The 18,777-nt window shown below is 47.3% G+C and overlaps 1 protein-coding gene across 3 annotated transcripts in view; it reads left to right on the forward strand.

Annotated features, from left to right (window-relative positions):
* Dip2b (disco interacting protein 2 homolog B) overlaps positions 1-18,777 on the forward strand; it is a 186,644-nt gene that overhangs the window by 140,380 nt on the left and 27,487 nt on the right. For all 3 annotated transcript variants that reach the window (XM_029469542.1, XM_029469543.1, XM_029469544.1), the window contains 8 exons: positions 3,228-3,308; positions 5,155-5,282; positions 6,870-6,984; positions 10,530-10,731; positions 13,673-13,782; positions 13,909-13,989; positions 14,646-14,769; positions 17,648-17,769. In XM_029469542.1, coding sequence (XP_029325402.1) covers positions 3,228-3,308; positions 5,155-5,282; positions 6,870-6,984; positions 10,530-10,731; positions 13,673-13,782; positions 13,909-13,989; positions 14,646-14,769; positions 17,648-17,769 — 963 coding nt within the window. The remainder of the gene's footprint in view (positions 1-3,227; positions 3,309-5,154; positions 5,283-6,869; positions 6,985-10,529; positions 10,732-13,672; positions 13,783-13,908; positions 13,990-14,645; positions 14,770-17,647; positions 17,770-18,777) is intronic.

Consider the following 18,777-nt stretch of genomic DNA (forward strand, 5'->3'; position numbering starts at 1 on the left):
CAGGTGTGATGGTGTGCTGCTGCAGTGCAGCCCAGCCCACAGAACATTTGCTATATCCAGTGCAAGTGTAGCGAGCACCAGGAGCACCAGGTGTGCGGTGTGCTGCTGCAGTGCAGCCCAGCCCACAGAACATTTGCTACATCCAGTGCAAGTGTAGCGATGGCAGGGTGGGATGGAGCCTCACCCGGAGAGGAAGAAACAGAGGTGGGTGGGTGAGCTGGCTCAGCAGATGAAGGTGCCTGGGAGCAAGCCTGATAATGGGCTTCAGTCCCTACCACATAGCAGATGAGGAGAGCCTCCCTCCCACCAGCTGTTTTCAGGCCTTTGTAGGTAGACCATGGCACACAGACACCCACACAGACACATACACATCTACGCACAATAAACAAAGCAATAAAAGTAGTTCTAAAGGGTAAATACTACTTTATTTGTTTCATAATCAGTATTTTACTGAAGTCTGATATTTAAATTCTGAGTTTTCCAAAGTAGTTAACATTTTCCTAGGACAGAAACATAGTAATAATAAATTGGAAGATTAATAGATGAATTTTTAAAAAATAAGCTGGATAGGCTCCGGAGATGGCTTGGTGGTTAGGAACACTTGCTACACTTGGAGAGGAGCAGGGTTTGTTTCTCAGTGCTGAGAGCCGCTCACAGTTACCTGGAACTGGGGTTCTAGGAGCCCAGGGCCCTCATTTGGCCTTTGTGGGCACTGGCCCTCATGGTACACATACTTAATACATACCCATAAAAGAAAAATAAAATTTAAAAATTAAAACCAAAAAAGGTGGGGGCTGGAGAGATGGTTCAGCGCGTAAGTGCACTGACTGCTCTTCTAGAGGTCCTGAGTTTAATTCCCAGCAACCACATGGTGGCTCACAACCATCTGTAATGAGATCTGATGCCCTCTTCTGGTGTGTCTGAGGACAGCTACAGTGTACTCATATAAATAAAATAAATAAATAAGTCTAAAACCAAAAAAGGTACTAAGAGAAAAAGTAAAAACCACACACACACACATATACACTCACGTACCCCCCAAAATAAAACAATAAACAAGTAAATAAATAAACCATGCTACTGGAGATGTAGCTTAGGGGTAGAGTATGTGCCCTGGGTTTGGTGCAGGCACCTGGGCTTCATCCACAGCAGAGAGGAAAGAACAAGAAATGCTGGAGAAAGATCTTTTTTTTTTCCTTATTTCTTTATTGGGTTTTAAAGACAGGGTTTCTCTGTGTAGCCCTGGCTTTCCTGGAACTCACTCTGTAGACCAGGCTGACTTTGAACTTACAGAAATCCATCTGCCCCTACCCCCCGAGTGCTGGGGTTAAAGGTGTGTGCCACACATGCACACACCTCCCTGTTGCCCCCAGTGTTTCTAATGTCCCATCACTGCTGTATGCTTCCCGACTTCAGGCAAACAATCTGCCTCTCCCTTCCTCACCTGTAAGATGGATAGAATTCCATTTGGAGGAACTGACGTGCGCATTACTGTAGAGCAAAGTAAGCTGTTAATATAATTAACTCTAGTCTCAAAGGAGGCAGGTCAGAGAGCTGCCTGGTCTGACAACGCAGTGACCCGAGCTCTGCCCCCAGATGGGGCAAGTGGAGGACTGACTTCTGCATGTTGTCCTGTGTTCTCTCAGTAGGCACTGTGCCATGCAGGTACACACAGAGAGAGTGACAGTGAATATGGTTGGGTGGATGGATGGATGGAGGGGGCACACAATGAATGGGGGTGTGTGTGCTGAAGCAATGGCTCAGTGGTGGGTTCAAGTTACAACACCCAAGTGGCAGCTCACAATCATCTGCAATTCCAGGCCCAAACAGATATATACATGTAGGCAAAATACCCATAAATGTAAATAAAAAAAATTAAAGGGAGAAAAAAAATCAAGAAGGAATTAAGAAAAAACCCAGGATATTTATATAAATAAACTATTTTCTATACATACACATGTACATACACAACTAGACAGTAAAGAAAAAGACATTCACTGAGGAAATACAGTTTAATTCATGATGGAATATCTGGGGTTTTGTTCTGTTTCCCCATTTGGACAATGGTAGTACACAGTGCTAGCTGTAATACAGGGGAAACGGTGTTGATGTGTAGTGGTTGTGTGGGACACCCTGTCACACTGCTGCTTGCCATTGTGAGAGATCAGGGTCACCCTATCCAGACAGAGAATGCATTCTAATCTCTAATATGTCCTGAATGCAGCCCCGGGTCAGGCACCGTGCTCTCCTCTCCAGATCTGCTCAGATTGCTCTACCTCTACCTACGCCCAAGAGAGGATTTGAGAGCATTGTTTATAGTTGAAAAGAATCTGAGGCTCAGAGCTGCCGGCATTTACCCACAATCTGCCTTGCCACTAAACTGCAGAGCTAGAATCAACTCTCAGGACTTCAGTATCCTCTGCCCTGTGAAGTGTTCTGCTGTACAAACACGGCCTAGATTGGTCTAGGCTTTAGTAGGTGCTAGGACATCCGGACGTCCTGCCGTCCATCCCCTCCCCCACAGCCTTTTTCTTGGGTACTGGGGATCAGAACTGCAGCCCTCAGGCTTGCACAGAAGCCTATCCCGTGACCCTGGGTTAACATACTTAGTTGTGACATTAGTCTGTGCATCTTTTGAGATGACACAGTGGGTGAGGGCACTTCACGTCTTCTCTGATGTGTGCTACCCACAATCCACATGGCGAAAGGCGAGAGCCAGCTCCTGCATTTGCCCCCTGACCTCACAAGCATATAAAGGCCCCATACCTGCAGTGATACAAACACAAATCAACGTAATAAAATATTTAACTGTGAGTGTATAGCTTTTTAAAAGTCTGGAGAGGTAAACACTGAACTGGATGAGATTCCTGGATTTGTTGCAGATTATACCTTCCAATAAGCATATTGTGTGTGTGTGTGTGTGTGTGTGTGTGTGTGTGTGTGTTTATAATTCTATTTGGGGGTTGGTTGATTGTTTTTAGAGACAGGGTCTCATTGTGACGTCTTGGCCAGCCTGGAGTTTGCAGTGTATACCTGGCTGGCCCCCGAATCACAGCTCTCCTGCCTGACTCCTGAGTGCTGGAATTAAAGGCTTGTACCAACCATGCCCTGCTCAGTTAGAATATAATACATGTAGTTTTTTTCTTTTAAGTAAGACTTTTAAAAACCAGATACATTTTTTTTTTTTAACTAGCCAAGCTTTTCACCTTTTTCCTTTTGTCTTTTAGGTGATTCCAGTGACTTCTTCAGGCTCTCCTGTAGGGGACGTACCCTTCATCCGGTCAGGGCTGCTGGGATTTGTAGGGCCTGTAAGTGGCGGTTCCTGTTGATTTTGCAACATTTGATCTAAAAGCACTTGAACTTTGATCCACAGAACTGAACAGATTCCGAGTAGACGAAGGGGGTCACTGGCCCTTTAACAACAATCGAAACGGCTCCTCCTCCTGTTTCTTTACTTAGACAAAGTCTCACTGCACAGTCCTGCCTGCGTTGGATCTAGTGGAGATCCCTACCTCAGCCTCCCAAAGCCTGTTCAAGGCACATACTGAGCCTGAGCAGGGCACGAAGGCAGCAGAGAGCCAGGCTCTGATGGCCAGTGGGTAGGGCAGTGGCGAGCCATGGGTAGTCGCTATCCTATCAACTCATACCCTCCATCTGTCGATGGCTCCTTCCTGCCCATCTCCTCCTCCTCCTCCTCCTCCTCCTCCTAGCGCTCAGCTCATGTAAGAGCATGTGACACTGAGCCCTTAACACTGCAGTGCAGCCTCAGCTGTCTCAAGAGCCCAACTCTTGAGCGAGCTTGCTGCACTGCCAGTGAGGTCCAGGACCCAGCTTCAGCCGTCAGTCTGAAACAGACAGACTGTTGTCCACTCTCTATGAATGATCCCCTAAACCCCATGTAAAGGGTCTGGTTGTATCTGTCCTGAACCAGTCCCATGGTCAGATCTAGCTGCAAGGAAGATGAAGATGGAAATACCAGGTCAGCTAAGCAGCCTCACTGTGAAAGATTTGGAGAAGCAGGCATCCCTTCTCTCTCTCTTTTTTAAGGATTGATTTGTTTCTATTATGTTAGTTGTATGTGCAAGTCTACATGCCTAGCAGTGTTGGAGTTAAAGGACCTGTGAGCCACCAGACTTTGTGCTGGAAGCCACACTCGTGTCCTCTGCAGGACCAGGACATTCCCTTAGCCGCTGAGCCGCCTCTCCATTTACCAGCAGCAGACTGTTAGGAGTGTCTCCCCTCTGGCTCTGGCACTGTGGGTAGACCAACAGCTTCCTGTGCATTGACACTCTGTTTTTCTGGCTTAGCCCAGTCATTGTGTGGCACTACACTGTGCTCAGCAAGTAAGAGTGGCATGCTTGTGCAGGTAACTGCCAGCTCGATGAGGACATGTGAAGGGCCAACAGACCCAGGGGCCTGCTGCTCTGCTGTCCAAAAATCTGCAGGGTTCTTAGACCTTCTTGGGTATGTGTTTCTGATCTTGCCAGTGGAGACAGTGTTACCCTTGCGAGCTCAAAGCAACTATTCACACACTAAGACCGTTGGCTCTCTCTAGCTCCAGGAGTAATAAAGTAACATTCATCTCCCTGGTATTCACCCTGTGACAGTACAGAAGAGCTAATGCACACCTGTGGCTGGAAAAGGGGACCTGTGTGTGAGCACAGTTTCTTCCCTGTGAGAGTGAGATTTTCCCCTAAGAATAAATAGGGACGAATTAATCTCTGTAAGACCTCAGTGGGTGCTAGCCAGATGCTCAGCAGGTAGAGGCATCCATGGGACCCATTGGGTGGAAGGAAAGGACAGTTCCTTCAAGTTGTCCTCTCAGTCACAGTGGGCAGTGACCTGCCTGTGCCCACACACACATGCACACAGATAGAGTGCCTTTTAAAAAGACTCGGTGGCTTTAAGATGCCGCTTTTCTACTAATTCTAAAGAAAAATAATAATAAATTCCATAAACTATGACATTATTTTCTTTCGTATAAACACATTTTTGTGGTGTTGGGAGTTAAACTGTGTACATATTTCACAGGTATGTTTCTTAGTGTTTGGTTTGGTTTTGGTTTAATGACATTTTCATGAAAACAGGAAATGTAAGGTGTCTGTTTTACCCTTTAAACTATGGAAATAAAGGTGAATCATTGCTGACTTTCAGGGTAGCTTGGTGTTCGTGGTTGGAAAAATGGATGGATTACTCATGGTCAGCGGCCGAAGACATAACGCTGATGACATTGTTGCTACTGGATTGGCTGTGGAGTCGATAAAGACTGTCTATCGAGGAAGGTGAGTCTCTGAGATCCGTGTCACCACTCCGGGGTGATCTGAGCTGCGTTCTGTGGGTTCTACCAAGTGCTTGGGTTGGCCTAGCTTAGAATGACAAAGTGGGCTTTAAATACCCATCCTGCAGCGTTGGCTCTTTGGCGGCTGAGGAATGAAATGTGAGCAGTCTCAGAGTCTGTCACTGATTTTTGATTCTGAAGACTGAGGAGAATTCCTAGATAAAAAACATGACCTTCTTCAGAGATTGTGTTGTCCAGGCCAATATAGGTGGCTGCCACTGTGCGAGAGCAGACCTAAGACTCTTTCTCTCACTTCTAACTGAAGTGCTGTGTTTTCTATGTGGAGACTGATATGGCAGCTAGGTGCTGGAATTGTAGGCTCTGTGGACAAGGGCAGACCTTACCCTGTGCTTACTAATGCAAGGAAAGCGAGCCCAGCAGTTGTACACGGTGTCTGTTAGGATGATTTTCACTTTGTTTTTACACAAGAGCATCTTCATACACATGTATGCTGTGCTTGGAGCCTATGCCGCCTTCTCCCTCCTGTCCTGACCATAGTTATGTAAGAAGGGAAGATCTAAAGACGTCACAGAAAACACCAGCTCCTGCATTGTGTGGTTTTCTGTCCTGATTTGGCTTCCCAGGCATGGAGCTTCATGGGCAGAGACCCACAGTCTGTGCTTGCAGCCACATCTGCAGTGTGCAGCATGGTACCTAGCACAGTTAGCATCCCAGGGGACAGGCAAGCCAGCATCGTTGGCTCTCAGTTATTTCAGTCCTCCTGCATTCAGTCAACAAATCCTCACTGGGTGCACTGCTTTTTGGGGTACTTTGGCAGTGAACAAAACAAGCTATGTGTGTGCCTTCTATTCTTGTGACAAACACTGAAGTCAGGCAAATAGTAACATAGATGGCACGTGAGAGGGTCTGAGTGCTGTGGAGTGAACACAGGAGGTGGTCTGGGAACGCCTCACTAGTAAGGGGACATTTGAGCGGAGACCTCCCTCAGGTCCACTTCCATCCCCTCCCTCTCTTGGTCTCCCTCGCCTGCCTGCGTCTGACTCGCTCCACTCTCTGCTTCACCACTCTGCTCCAGGCACACTGGCCTTCTCGCTGTTCCTCAAACCTGCCAAGCTCGTCCCTACCTCAGAACCTTTCCGCTTTCCGTTCCTTCTGCCCGGAATCCTCTTCCTCCAGATCTTCGCGTGGCTCGCGTCCTCACCTCCTTCAGGTCTCTGCTCCAGTGTCCACTCCCCAGGGAGGCGCTCCCCCAAGCACCCATAGCCACTCCACTGGCCCGACCCAGGCGCTTCCTGGTTCTTATCACAACATGCCTTCAGTAACTGTGTGACACGTAAGCGCCACAAAGCCAGGAACTGTGTCGTCTGCCACTCTGTGGTGCTTAATCCGCGCTTTTTGGTTTTATTCTCGAGGACTCTCTCGGCCTGACTTGGTGTGGTGACTGCACACTTTCTTTCTACTGCTCACATCTGGGTGGGGTGGGTGGGATGGCTCCTCTTTGATTCCAACTGAGGAAAGCTAATAGGATGGTTTTAAAGGGAGGCTGATGTGTTTGATCTATTTCTCTTAGAATTGCTGTGTTTTCTGTGTCTGTGTTTTATGACGAGCGCATTGTGGTGGTGGCAGAACAAAGGCCCGATGCATCTGAGGAAGACAGCTTCCAGTGGATGAGCCGTGTGCTGCAGGTGAGTGCCTGACTGCGCTGGATCAGGGGTGACTGCCACTGCAGGCTACCAGATATGCCGTCTTTAAAAATTATGTTTGAGGGCTGGTGAGATGGCTCAATGGGTAAGAGCACCCGCTGCTCTTCCGAAGCTCCAGAGTTCAAATCCCAGCAACCACATGGTGGCTCACAACCATCCGTAACGAGATCTGGCGCCCTCTTCTGGAGTGTCTGAAGACAGCTACAGTGTACTTACATATAATAAATAAATAAATCTTTAAAAAAAAAAAATTATGTTTGAGCCTGGTGTGATGGCACACACCTTTAATCTCAGCACTCAGGAGGCAGAAAGAGGCTGATCTCTGTGAGTCTGAGGCTAGCCTTGTCTACAGAGTGAGTTCTAGGACAGCCAGGGCTATACAGAAAAACCCTGTCTCAAACAATAATGAATGTATATATTTGTATATGTATAAATATATATATACATACATATAATTTTATACATGTTTACAGTGAAATGTGTTTATGTCCACTCTCCTTCTCCGTCCTCTAACTTTTCTCATACCCCCTAACTACCTTGGCTTTTTTTCCCCCTTGCCAATTATCATGCAAGATCAGCTAGCACCATCCCTCCCCGTAGATTGTTCTGCTCGGGTTGCCTAGAAATTCAGCCGACTTGCTTCAGCTAACTCTCTCATGCCTCAGTGTTTGCTACCCATGAAGATTGTGACTGCCCGTGTACGGCGCGAGTCTGAAAGTGACTAACAGACTGTCAGTTAGCCTTGGTCCTGCCACACCTTACACGTGAAGATCTTAGAACACGGAAATGTTTTTCTTTATGCGAGGAGCCTTTCTGTGGAGTTAGAGATGTAGGTTGGATGAGCCACAAGGGCAGGAGGAAGACTCGAGCTCAGGGTCGAGAAGTCGTTTTTAGTGGAAGCAAGCTGGAGGAGTGAAGGGGTCTGGCCTCCCAGCATCCTGAGCGTCCGTCTCTTTACCACAGTGTGCGTAGAAGCACGTGGCTGCACTCCAGACCTGTGAAGAGGACAGAGTCCTCCAGAAACAGTGGGTTGAGTGAGGCTCTGCGGAAGCACGCAATGCCCGCACTCTGTAAGCAGTGTTGGGTTTTTTTGTTTCTTTTTTGTTTTTTTGTTTTTTTTTGGTTTTTCGAGACAGGGTTTCTCTGTGTAGCCCTGGCTGTCCTGGAACTCACTCTGTAGACCAGGCTGGCCTCGAACTCAGAAATCTACTTGCCTCTGCCTCCCAAGTGCTGGGATTAAAGGCGTGCGTGTGCCACCACTGCCTGGTGCAGTGTTGTTTCTTAATAACGTAGAAGCCGAGATGAGCCGCGTGCACAGTGAGACTTCTCTGCTCACTTTGTTCTCCGCTCAGCCCCAGACCTGAGAACTATGCAGCACGGGGCATGTAGGGTCCAGAAACAGTTGTTGACTAAGTGCACAGTCCAGAATAAGCTGTACTGCCTCACAATGACAATTCATGTGTTATTTATGTCCAGGGACTGTGACTTCTCTGCCTAGGGCACTATAACACAAGTGTGAGAGATGGTGCTAGAAAACCTGAGATTCCACTCCCTCCTCAGAGTACATGGCTCTGAATGGTCAGCTACTGTGCAGATGGGCTGTTTGTTGTACAGAAGAGAAGGGAACTGGGTACGTTAGCACATGCCACACTAACTGGAGGCAGAGGCAGGCAGATCCCTGTGGGTTAAGGTGAGTTCCAGACCAGTGAGGGCTACGTAAAGAGACCCTGACTCAGAAACCCTCAGAGGACAAAATCTGAAAATAAATTAGAACAAAAATATTTCTGGAGCCGGGCGTGGTGGTGCATGCCTTTAATCCCAGCACTCGGGAGGCAGAGGCAGGAGGATTTCTGAGTTCGAGGCCAGCCTGGTCTACAAAGTGAGTTCCAGGACAGCCAGGGCTACACAGAGAAACCCTGTCTCGAAAAAACAAAACAAAAAAACAAAACAAAACAAAAAAATATTTCTGAAGACTGTGGAGCTGGACTGGTACCTAGTTCTCTGAAAGCTAAGAGGCAAACGTGCAGATTTGTTTTAGCCAAATGTGACAGTACATGCTATAATCCCAACACTTGGAAGGAGGAGGTTGGAGAATTTAGCATTCAAAGCCACCACTATGGGCTGCATAGTAAATCTCTGTCACAAAGCAGCAATAGTAAGGGGCTGGAGAGCGAGGTCATGGGTTATGAGCACTGGCTACTCTTCCAGAGCACCTTGCTTTATATCCCAGCTCCCACGGCCGTCTGTAACCCCAGTGTCCTGTGGGCATCAGGCATACATGTAGGCACAACACTCATGTTCCCAAAGTAAAAGGAAATGAATTAAAGAGCCCAACAGGGTGGCTCAGCTGATAAAGCTACTTGCAGTTGGAGCCTGACAACCTGTTTAACCCTCAGGACCCAATAAAGGTGGAAAGAGAGAACTGACCCCACAGCGCTACCCTCTGGCCTTTCCAGGTCACTGCAGCAAATGCATGTGCACACACATGCTAGCATAATTTTTTTTAAACCTTATTTATTTAATATACATTTGTATACTTGTAGCTGACTTCAGACACACCAGAAGAGGGTGTCAGATCTCATTACGGTTGATTGTGAGTCATCATGTGGTTGCTGGGAATTGAACTCAGGACCTTTGGAAGAGCAGTCAGTGCTCTTATCCTCCTAGCCATCTCTCCAGCCCAATTTTTTTTTAACTAGGAAAAAAGAGAAGTGTTTTCATGACACATATATTCAAACACAAACCTGCTTATGCTATTCAGAAGTTCTGGAGCACAAGGGCTGAGTGCACACACAACCAAGAAAGTGGCTACAGGAACTTAACTGCAATCCTATGGAAAGTCATTTTAGGTTAGGAAGGTGACCCGTGCCTGTAATCCCAGCCTGTCTACCTGGGAATGGTGGCAGCCTGTCTGCCTTCGGACTCCTGCCTCAGGCTTGCAGGTGGAGGCTGTGGGCATCGTGACATCACCACAGCCATTCACATAAGAGACCCCTCTTCCCCTCAGTTCTGTGACTTGACTTCACATTCAGCAGGTTAGTCCTTATCCAGGCTGACTGGATTGTTTTATATGTGGTGAGAGACACAAGTTGCCAGCACAAAGAGCTTGTCTGTGACTTCTCATCCTTATTACATTTTCTGGACAAATAGAAGTCCTGTCTGCTTCATTGCACATTTACACATCAGACAGTTCCTTGGAAGGCCCATCCACTCCATGGATGTGCTTTTGAATGCTGATAGTGTATTCTTGGGTCGTGTCTTGGTTGATGGCGGAAGACCCCTTCTTGTCACCCTTCCTTACTGGAACCATTCTGCCAAGCTCAAGTTTGAAAGGAAGGGCTCAAAGGATTGTGGGAAGGGAAACCAGGTGTCAAGTATACCTTGCAGGTGGTATCAGGGTGGAGAGAGGAGGTGTGGGCAGGACATGTGAGAATGTAATGATGTACAGACTCACGCCCTGCGGAACAAGAGTATACAACGGTGGCTCTGTCAGAGCATCTCACTGGATGTCTCTCTGTATTTTCCAGGCAATCGACAGCATCCATCAAGTCGGCGTGTACTGTCTTGCCCTGGTGCCAGCCAACACGTTACCAAAAACCCCACTAGGAGGAATCCACATATCCCAGACAAAACAGCTCTTTCTGGAGGGTTCTCTACACCCGTGTAATATCCTCATGTGCCCACATACGTGTGTGACGAACTTGCCAAAGCCCCGACAGAAGCAACCAGGTAATAATGTGGCTTCTAGCTGTGCTGTCACAGTGCGGCTTCCAGAGGCCTGCCTTTCACTGTGTAGTGTGTGGGCGTGGACTCTGCAAGACTGAAAACACAAGAATCGTAGAAGCTGACCAGCAGCCAGCAAGCCTGCTGTGGGGTAGGGAACACACTACTTCTGAGTAGTCTGCACCATGATCACAGCTCCCCTGGGACAAAGACAAAGTCACATGGCTCATTAGTACAGAGCTGAGCCTGGAGCTCTTGGTGCCATTGTAACGTATTGATTTGCTGTGGGAATCCCATGCCTAGAATTAGCTTTCATTCCTTGGAGCTGCTGAAGTTTGATGTGGGCCTACGAGGGAACAGACATTTTCTAGATTATAAATAGAAGGTAAACAGCATGCTTTGTATTTGCAAAAGAATACAGACTGCAACTTGGAAAATTAAAAATACACAAATCCCCTTCTTGCCTGACGTCTAAACAGACTCACATTCCAGGGCTGGGAGAAAGCTAAGGCACGGTTCCCAGTAACCAGTCCTGATCAAATGTATGTCAGTCCAGTTGGAAAGGCAGAGACAGAGTTCTGCTAGTGGGAATAGAAGGTTTATGGAGGCTGGCATTCTGCTTTGTGTGCTCATTCATTGGCTCTTGGTTGTGGGGGCTCCTGTTCTAAAGAGTCTGAATCAGTCTTCATGATTACTCAGGAAGCGTAAATGGGGACTGGAGAGGTTGCTGAATGATCAAGACTCTTTTTGCTCTTCTAGAGGGTCTGAGTTCAGATCTGACCATGCGGATCAGGTGTACCCTCAGCAGATCAGATACCCTCTTCTGGTCTCCATTAGGTTCCCACACATGGTATATTCATGTTCACTCACAGACATAAACAAAAATGAAGCAAACTGCAGAAGGAGGGTCTCAAGAACATCACCTGCATAAGCCTACGGCAATCGTGGCATGCATGTTGTGTGGGGTGTGGCTAGCTGGAAGAGTGTGGCTTTAGTGTGTGCAAGCCCCTGGATTCAATCCCCAGCACTGAAGAAACACAAGGACAAATGTGTCTATACCTTAAGTCTCGTTGCTTATGTTAAAAATGTTAAAAGCTAAAAATTATCGAGCCTATTTAACGTTAAAAGTCTTCCATTTATTTACTGTGAGTAAATCATATTTTAAGTAATGGTATAGCTGTTGTGTTTTTTGAGATAGGATCTGGCTGTGTCACCCTGGCAGGCCTTAACTTCATGGTCACCCTGCCTTCAGCCTCCCCATTGCTAGATTACACAGATGCCCACCATCCCCTGGTGAGCAAGGGTTTGTCAATGGAAAGTCATGTTAGAGTAGATGCTTTTAAAATGTTCTTAGAGGTACAGTAGATTTAAAATTTTTCCTTTAAATTTCTTTTTGTGTGTATTTTTGTCTGCATTTGTTCCTTTGTATCACATAAGTGCAGTACCCAAAGTAGCCAGAAGAGGGTGTAGAATTCCCTGGAACTGGGTTGCAGATGCTTGTGAGCCTTGCTATTGGTGCTAGAAATTGAACCCAGGTCCTGAAAGAGCAACAGGTGCCCTCCTAAGGACCAGCTCCGTAGCCTCCAGTGCTGCTCTCTCTGGGATTGCCTTCTGAGGCCTAGTGGCAGTGACTGAGAGCAGAGCAGTTTGAGAACACTGACAGCTAGAGAAGGAAGGGTGGAAGGGTGGGACCGAGCGAGGCTTGTGTGCACCACGCTTGGATATTTACTTTTTTAATTTTGGGTTTTTTTGTTTGTTTGTTTTGTTTTTTGTATTTTTTTTTTCGAGACAGGGTTTCTCTGTGTAGCCCTGGCTGTCCTGGAACTCACTTTGTAGACCAGGCTGGCCTCAAACTCAGAAATCCTCCTGCCTCTGCCTCCCGAGTGCTGGGATTAAAAGCATGTGCCACCACCGCCCAGCTGGATATTTATTTTTTTAAAAATGAGCCTGGTGCCATTTTCTACCTATTTCCGTATATTTAAGAACGTGCAGATGCTGCGAATGAAAGAATTGAGTGTTAAGCACCATCATTGCTCAGAATCTAGCTGGCAACAGGCTGCTTTGTGGGGACTTTTCCCCACTGACTGTAAAGTAGATCGCACACCTCATGACCCTCTACCCATACCATTTCAACACCTTTCCCAAAAGAAACATGAAACGTTCTTCGCTTGCTTATTTCAGCTACTTTTTCACTCCAGTCGCATGGCAAGGTTGCGCGTGACACTTGGCTGCCTTGTTTTAACACTCAGATGATTAAAGGCGTGGGCTTCCCCGTCTCATTGTTTACTTTTAATAGAATACTTCTCATAGCCCCTTTACAGTATGCAGGATATTCTCTCTCTAGTTCTCTCCCCCCCCAAACACACACACACGGGCATTATGGCATACATACATTTAGAAGTCAGAAGCTGCAGGAAGGACTTCTCCTCCACACTGTGGCCCTACAGACGGACTTCCTGTCATCAGACCTGGCGGCAAAGGCCTTTACCCACCCAACTGTCTGCTTGACCAGCACTGTTCATGTGTCTAATGAACGCAGTCTATATCCTGTGGGTGATAACATCTTGCAGAGACATCCGTTACTGCTGTGTACTCTCTTTAGTGCTGTGTTAGTTGGAACATATAAAGCCATTTGTAGAAATGAGCTTTGTAGGAACTGTAGACTGTGGAGTAAAACCGTCTCTGTAGATTTCAGTTCAGTCGATGCCTGTGTGCCTCCCCCCCCCCCCCCCCCCCCCCCCCCCCGGCATCCATTTTATCTTTCTCCAGTCCTTCCCACTGCCTTACTTTGTCCACAGTGTGTACATATTGGTACCTTTTTCACTGGAATACAGGCTCTTGGCCATTGCTGAATGAACTTTTGAACCAGTGTACGCCAGTCTGGAAATGCTTTGGGAGTATGTAACTTGAACCACTGTTCTCAGGTTGGTTTTGTTTGGGTTTGCAGGTGTAGGCCCTGCTTCTGTGATGGTTGGGAATCTGGTTGCTGGTAAACGCATAGCACAGGCTGCCGGAAGGGACCTGGGCCAAATAGAAGAGAATGACCTGGTGAGGAAGGTAAGCTCCATTCAGCCAGGCTCATCCTCGTGAACACAGGACACACCGCAGAGTGCAGTGGGAACTGTTACATGAATCCTTGAAACTTGCTGACCCTGAGTCCTTTCTTCTTCGTTGTGATTTTAGCACCAGTTCCTGGCAGAGATTTTGCAGTGGCGAGCCCAGGCAACTCCTGACCATGTCCTCTTCATGCTGTTAAATGCCAAGGTATTAAAATCACTTGCAGGATTGGAGAGTGTTTGCCCAGCATGGACAAAGCCCTAGGCTTAACCCCAAGCCACATAACTGGGCATAGTAAAGCATGCCTGCAATCCCAACACTTGGGAGGTAGAAGCAGAAAAATTTGGAGTTAAAGATCATCCTCAAATTACTTAGCCTAGGCCAGCCTGTTCCATGAGAACCGTCTCAAAACAGACAAAGAATAGAGAAAGAAAGAAAGCTTAGCTGGGCAGTGTGGCCCATGCCTTTAGTCCCAGTACTCCAGAGGCAAAGGAGGGCCAATCTCTGTTTGAGGCTAGCCTCGTCTCCAGAGTGAGTTCCAGTACAGCCTGGAGTACACAAAGAAACCCTGTCTCAAAAAAGCAAAGAAAGAAAAAAGAAAGGAAGGAAAGAAAGATAGATTAACAAAGCACTAAGAAAGAAAGAAAGAAAGACTAAATACATTTGGTTTAAGATAATTAACATACCCTTTGGACCTGGGACGCGAAAAAGCGGAATCCACACCTGGTTTTTGTTTCCAGGGGAGTTGTCACAGGCGGTAATTCAGCCAGAGGCCAAGCCTGTTGAGTGTAATGTCTGCATGACTGTACTTGTGTGTCTGTTTCTGCACTGAACTTATCCCGATTGACCTTCTTGTATTGAAGGGAACTACTGTGTGCACAGCCAGCTGCCTTCAGCTTCATAAGCGAGCAGAGAGGATCGCTTCAGTACTTGGTGACAAGGGACATCTGAATGCAGGGGACAATGTAGTATTGCTCTACCCGCCTGGTAAGACTGGGATTGGTAAACTGGACTCCAAACTGTATTATTAGATACCACACAGCAGGAGAGGACAGGAACTCAGGGCCACTGTCCACCACCACAGAGCCGGCATGTTCCTACATCAAACGTGCTGTTCTCACGGGTGTGGCCCAGGCTGTACCCTGAGTCAAGCAGTGTGGAGGCTCTGCTGAGATTCTGTCTGTTTTTCATTCCCTTCTGTTTCTGTCAGTGCATCCTACATAAAAGGTGCCCAGGCCAGGCATGGCAGCACACTGCTGTGGTTCCTGTCCTCAGGGGGTTGCAGCAAGAGTTACATAGCGAATTCCTGGGCTATATAACAAGGCTTATAAGCAGCCGAGTATGGTAACACACACCTTTATTCCCAGCACTCAAGAGGTTAAGACTCTGAGTTAAGGCCAGCTTGGTCTACATAGTGAGTTCCAGGCTAGCCAGGACCTCATGTTGAGACTTGTCTCAAACAACAACAAAAAATAGCAAGGCATGGAAGCACCCACCTGCCACCCTTGGGAGGTAGAGTGTGTGTGTGTGTGTGTGTGTGTGTGTGTGTGTGTACATACATATATATGCATGTACACACACACACACACACATTGTCCTCCAGCACGTATAGGTAGCTCACAACACTGAAACTCCAGTTCAGAAGATCTCTCACCTCTTCTGACCTCCAGGGGTCCTGTGAGTTTGTGGTGCAAGATATACATGCCGGCAAAGCACTGATACACATAAATACACAAAAATAAATGTTTAACCCCTGCTGCCGCTCCCCCCCCCAAATAAGAAACCAAATAAACCTAACTGGCATGGTAACACAGTGCTAACGCCGCAGAGGCACAGCGACCCTGAAGCTTAGTGACCAGCTGGTACAGCCATGTGGCGAGCTCCAGATTCTGTGGAAGAAAGGAGATAAGGAGAAGAGGCCGGAGAGATGGAGCCGTAGTTGAGTTCTTGCTGCTTTTCCAGAGGACCAGAGTCAGTTCACCCACACCTCGTGGCTCACAGCTGCCTGGGGCTCCAGGTCTAATGCTCTTCTCTGGCTTCTGCAGACACACACACATAGGTGCATACATAGGCACAGACACACACATACATACAAGAGGACATAAAGGAGTCTAACATCAGTCTCTGACCTCCACCTACATGTGCGCACGCACACACACACGCACACACACACACACACACACACACACACTCTGAAATGAATAGGCTCCAGTAAGCACTGGGGGACTGAGTAGATGAGTGAAGACTCCTTGGCCTGTGGGCATCCTCCAAGCTAGGCATGCTAGTGTTCGCCTACTTTCCCAGCTCCCAGCCAAGGCCAGCCAGAGCAACATGCTGAGACCCCATCCATTAAAAAGGGGGTGAGGGGGCTGAAGAAGGTCAGTAATGAAGGTCAGAGCACAGGCCAAGGCTCTGGGGACTTACCTCCTCTTCACCCCATGACTGATAGGGACACTGTGGCTCTTTCATACTTTTGGAATACAACTGTCTCTTTGTAAGATAAACATAGAATTTCATTGGTGAAAGTGTTGTGTAAACAGTCATTCTTAGAGTTCATTTACTTATTACTGTGTGTGTGGCATGTGCCAGTGTAGGACATGGACGTCAGAGGATGACTTTCAGGACTTGCTTCCCCATTTCCACTGTGGGATCCAGAAATGGAACTCAGGTCAGCAGGGAGCATAGCGTGCAGGGAGCATAGCGTGCAGGGAGCATAGTGTGTACTGAGCATGCAGTGAGCATAGTGTGTAGTGAGCATAGCGTGCAGGGAGCATAGCGTGCAGGGAGCATAGCGTGCAGGGAGCATAGCGTGCAGGGAGCATTGCATGTGCCTTTACCTGCTGAGCGTCTCACTAGCCCAGGATGCAGAGTCTTAGGTAAAAGATCTGAATTGAAAGGCAAACACAAGAAAAAACAAAGCACAATGGTGTTTGCATCTCCCTCCTTTGTTCCGTCTGTTCCGACTGGAATGCCCAGAGTCCTTTGGTAGTCTGTCTCTATTGCTCCACCTCACTGCTTCTGGTCTCTTCCCCTCCTCTCCTTCACTCTGTAGTTCCTACTATGCTGTTCATTTGTGGGAACACTGAGATTGCCTAGGAGATGTCTGTCCCAGGAGGATGCATCATGTATGTTCACATGAAGCTGCCTTCCGTGTACCAGGATTGCCATGGCAGGCCCATAGCACTGAGCTGCCTTCATTGACCCACAGTGTCTAGGGAGTCTGGTTGCTTTTCCTGCACCAGCTTTTGTACAGGGGAAGCTCAGTGATGCTCACCTCTCCTCTGTCCTTATTTCCTTAAATACCTTGGATTTCTAAGTAGAGCAAATGATAACGGCCTACCTTCCAGCATCTTCCAAGAGCTCACTGCTGGCCTGAGGATATAGCTTAGGGATACGGCACTCACTAGCCATGGGCAAAACTCTGGGTTCAATTGCCACCACAACCCAAGTGTGTGTGTGTGTGTGTGTGTGTGTGTGTGTGTGTGTTTAAAGATGGTCTCCGTTTTAGCCTAGGTTGGCTTTTAACTATTGCTATGTGGTCCAGGCAGATCTTGAACCCTTGGCAATTATGCCTGCTTCAACATCTCAAATGCCACATATGAGCCACTGTGCTAGACTTTCTATTCTTAATTATTAAACTTTAATTTTGTCAATATCTTATTTAAATCATAGTCTAATAAGCTACATGAACCAGGTATGGTGGTTCACACGTCTTTTCCCAGAGGTTGACAGATCATTCTGGAGAGACCTAATATGCAGCCCACGTGTCGCTTGGTTGGGCCTGACTGTTCGGAGGCTGTGGGTTTAGCTCCTTGGTGACAGCTGCAGCTAAGTGACTCCCCTGACAATGTCCTCTGTCTCATAGGCATCGAGTTGATTGCTGCATTCTACGGCTGCCTGTACGCAGGGTGTATACCTGTGACCGTGCGGCCCCCTCACGCTCAGAACCTCACTGCCACCTTGCCCACAGTACGCATGGTCGTTGATGTAAGTGCCTGTCTGTTCCCATTCCAGAATCCACACTCAAACAACTGAGACTTCTGCAGTCACTTCTTGCTTCCTTAGTGTCAGTAGTCAGGTTCTTCTCCTAAAACCTCTCCCTTCATGGTGTGGTGTGTACCTGTGATTCCAGCACAGGGCAGAGGCAGGGCTGTGAACACTCATGCAAAGAGAGTTTGTGTCAAAACAGACAGCAAACTACAGCTTTCTCCTCTGCTTTTATCTGGCCTCCAAGTCTTTGAGGAGACTCGGAGAGCAGTGATGGGTAGGATAGGAACTGTACATGCTAGTCCTAAACCCTGAGGAGGAGAGCTCTGCCCAGTCATTTTTCCATAGAGGTGACCCCATTTCCTTCTTAAATAAAATACATTATTACCTGCCGGACTTTTGTCCTACATAAGAACCAGTATAATTCTTCATTTCAGGTTCTCCCAGTCAGGTCATTTTTATTTGGGTTAATTTTGTATATTTAGTTAGCATTAAAATATGCATGGGGAGGGGAACTCCCAGGGCCCCACCCCAAGAATGGAGAATCACTTGTGTTTAGGAGTGTGGTCACTGATATATTAAAGAGCGCTAGGAGGGAATGAGATGAGGGAATGAATGAGGGAGAAGATAGTAGGGTGGATATAACAAGACACATTGTATACCTGTGTGAAGCTTTCAAAGAAACAAAAATTAAATATTTTTAAAAAGCTCTGCAGAGCTGGGATATGGCTCAGTGGTCAGCACTTGTTATTCCTTAGCAACACAAACAGAAACCCCTGAATTTTGTTCTGGAGGTGCTGGGGGGTTTCTGGTTTGGTTAGGTTTGGTTTTTCAAGACAGGGTTTCTCTGTATATCCCTGGCTGTCCTGGAACTCACTCTGTAGACCAGGCTGGCCTCAAACTTCCCCCATGCTGGAATTAAAGGTGTGCGCTGCCACTGCCCCACATAAGTCTTTATAATATATGACAATTGAAATGGAATAAACCTACATTGTTTAATATACTGAG

This window comes from Mus caroli, chromosome 15 (genome assembly GCF_900094665.2).
Source record: "Mus caroli chromosome 15, CAROLI_EIJ_v1.1, whole genome shotgun sequence".
In the NCBI taxonomy this organism is placed as follows: domain Eukaryota; kingdom Metazoa; phylum Chordata; class Mammalia; order Rodentia; family Muridae; genus Mus; species Mus caroli.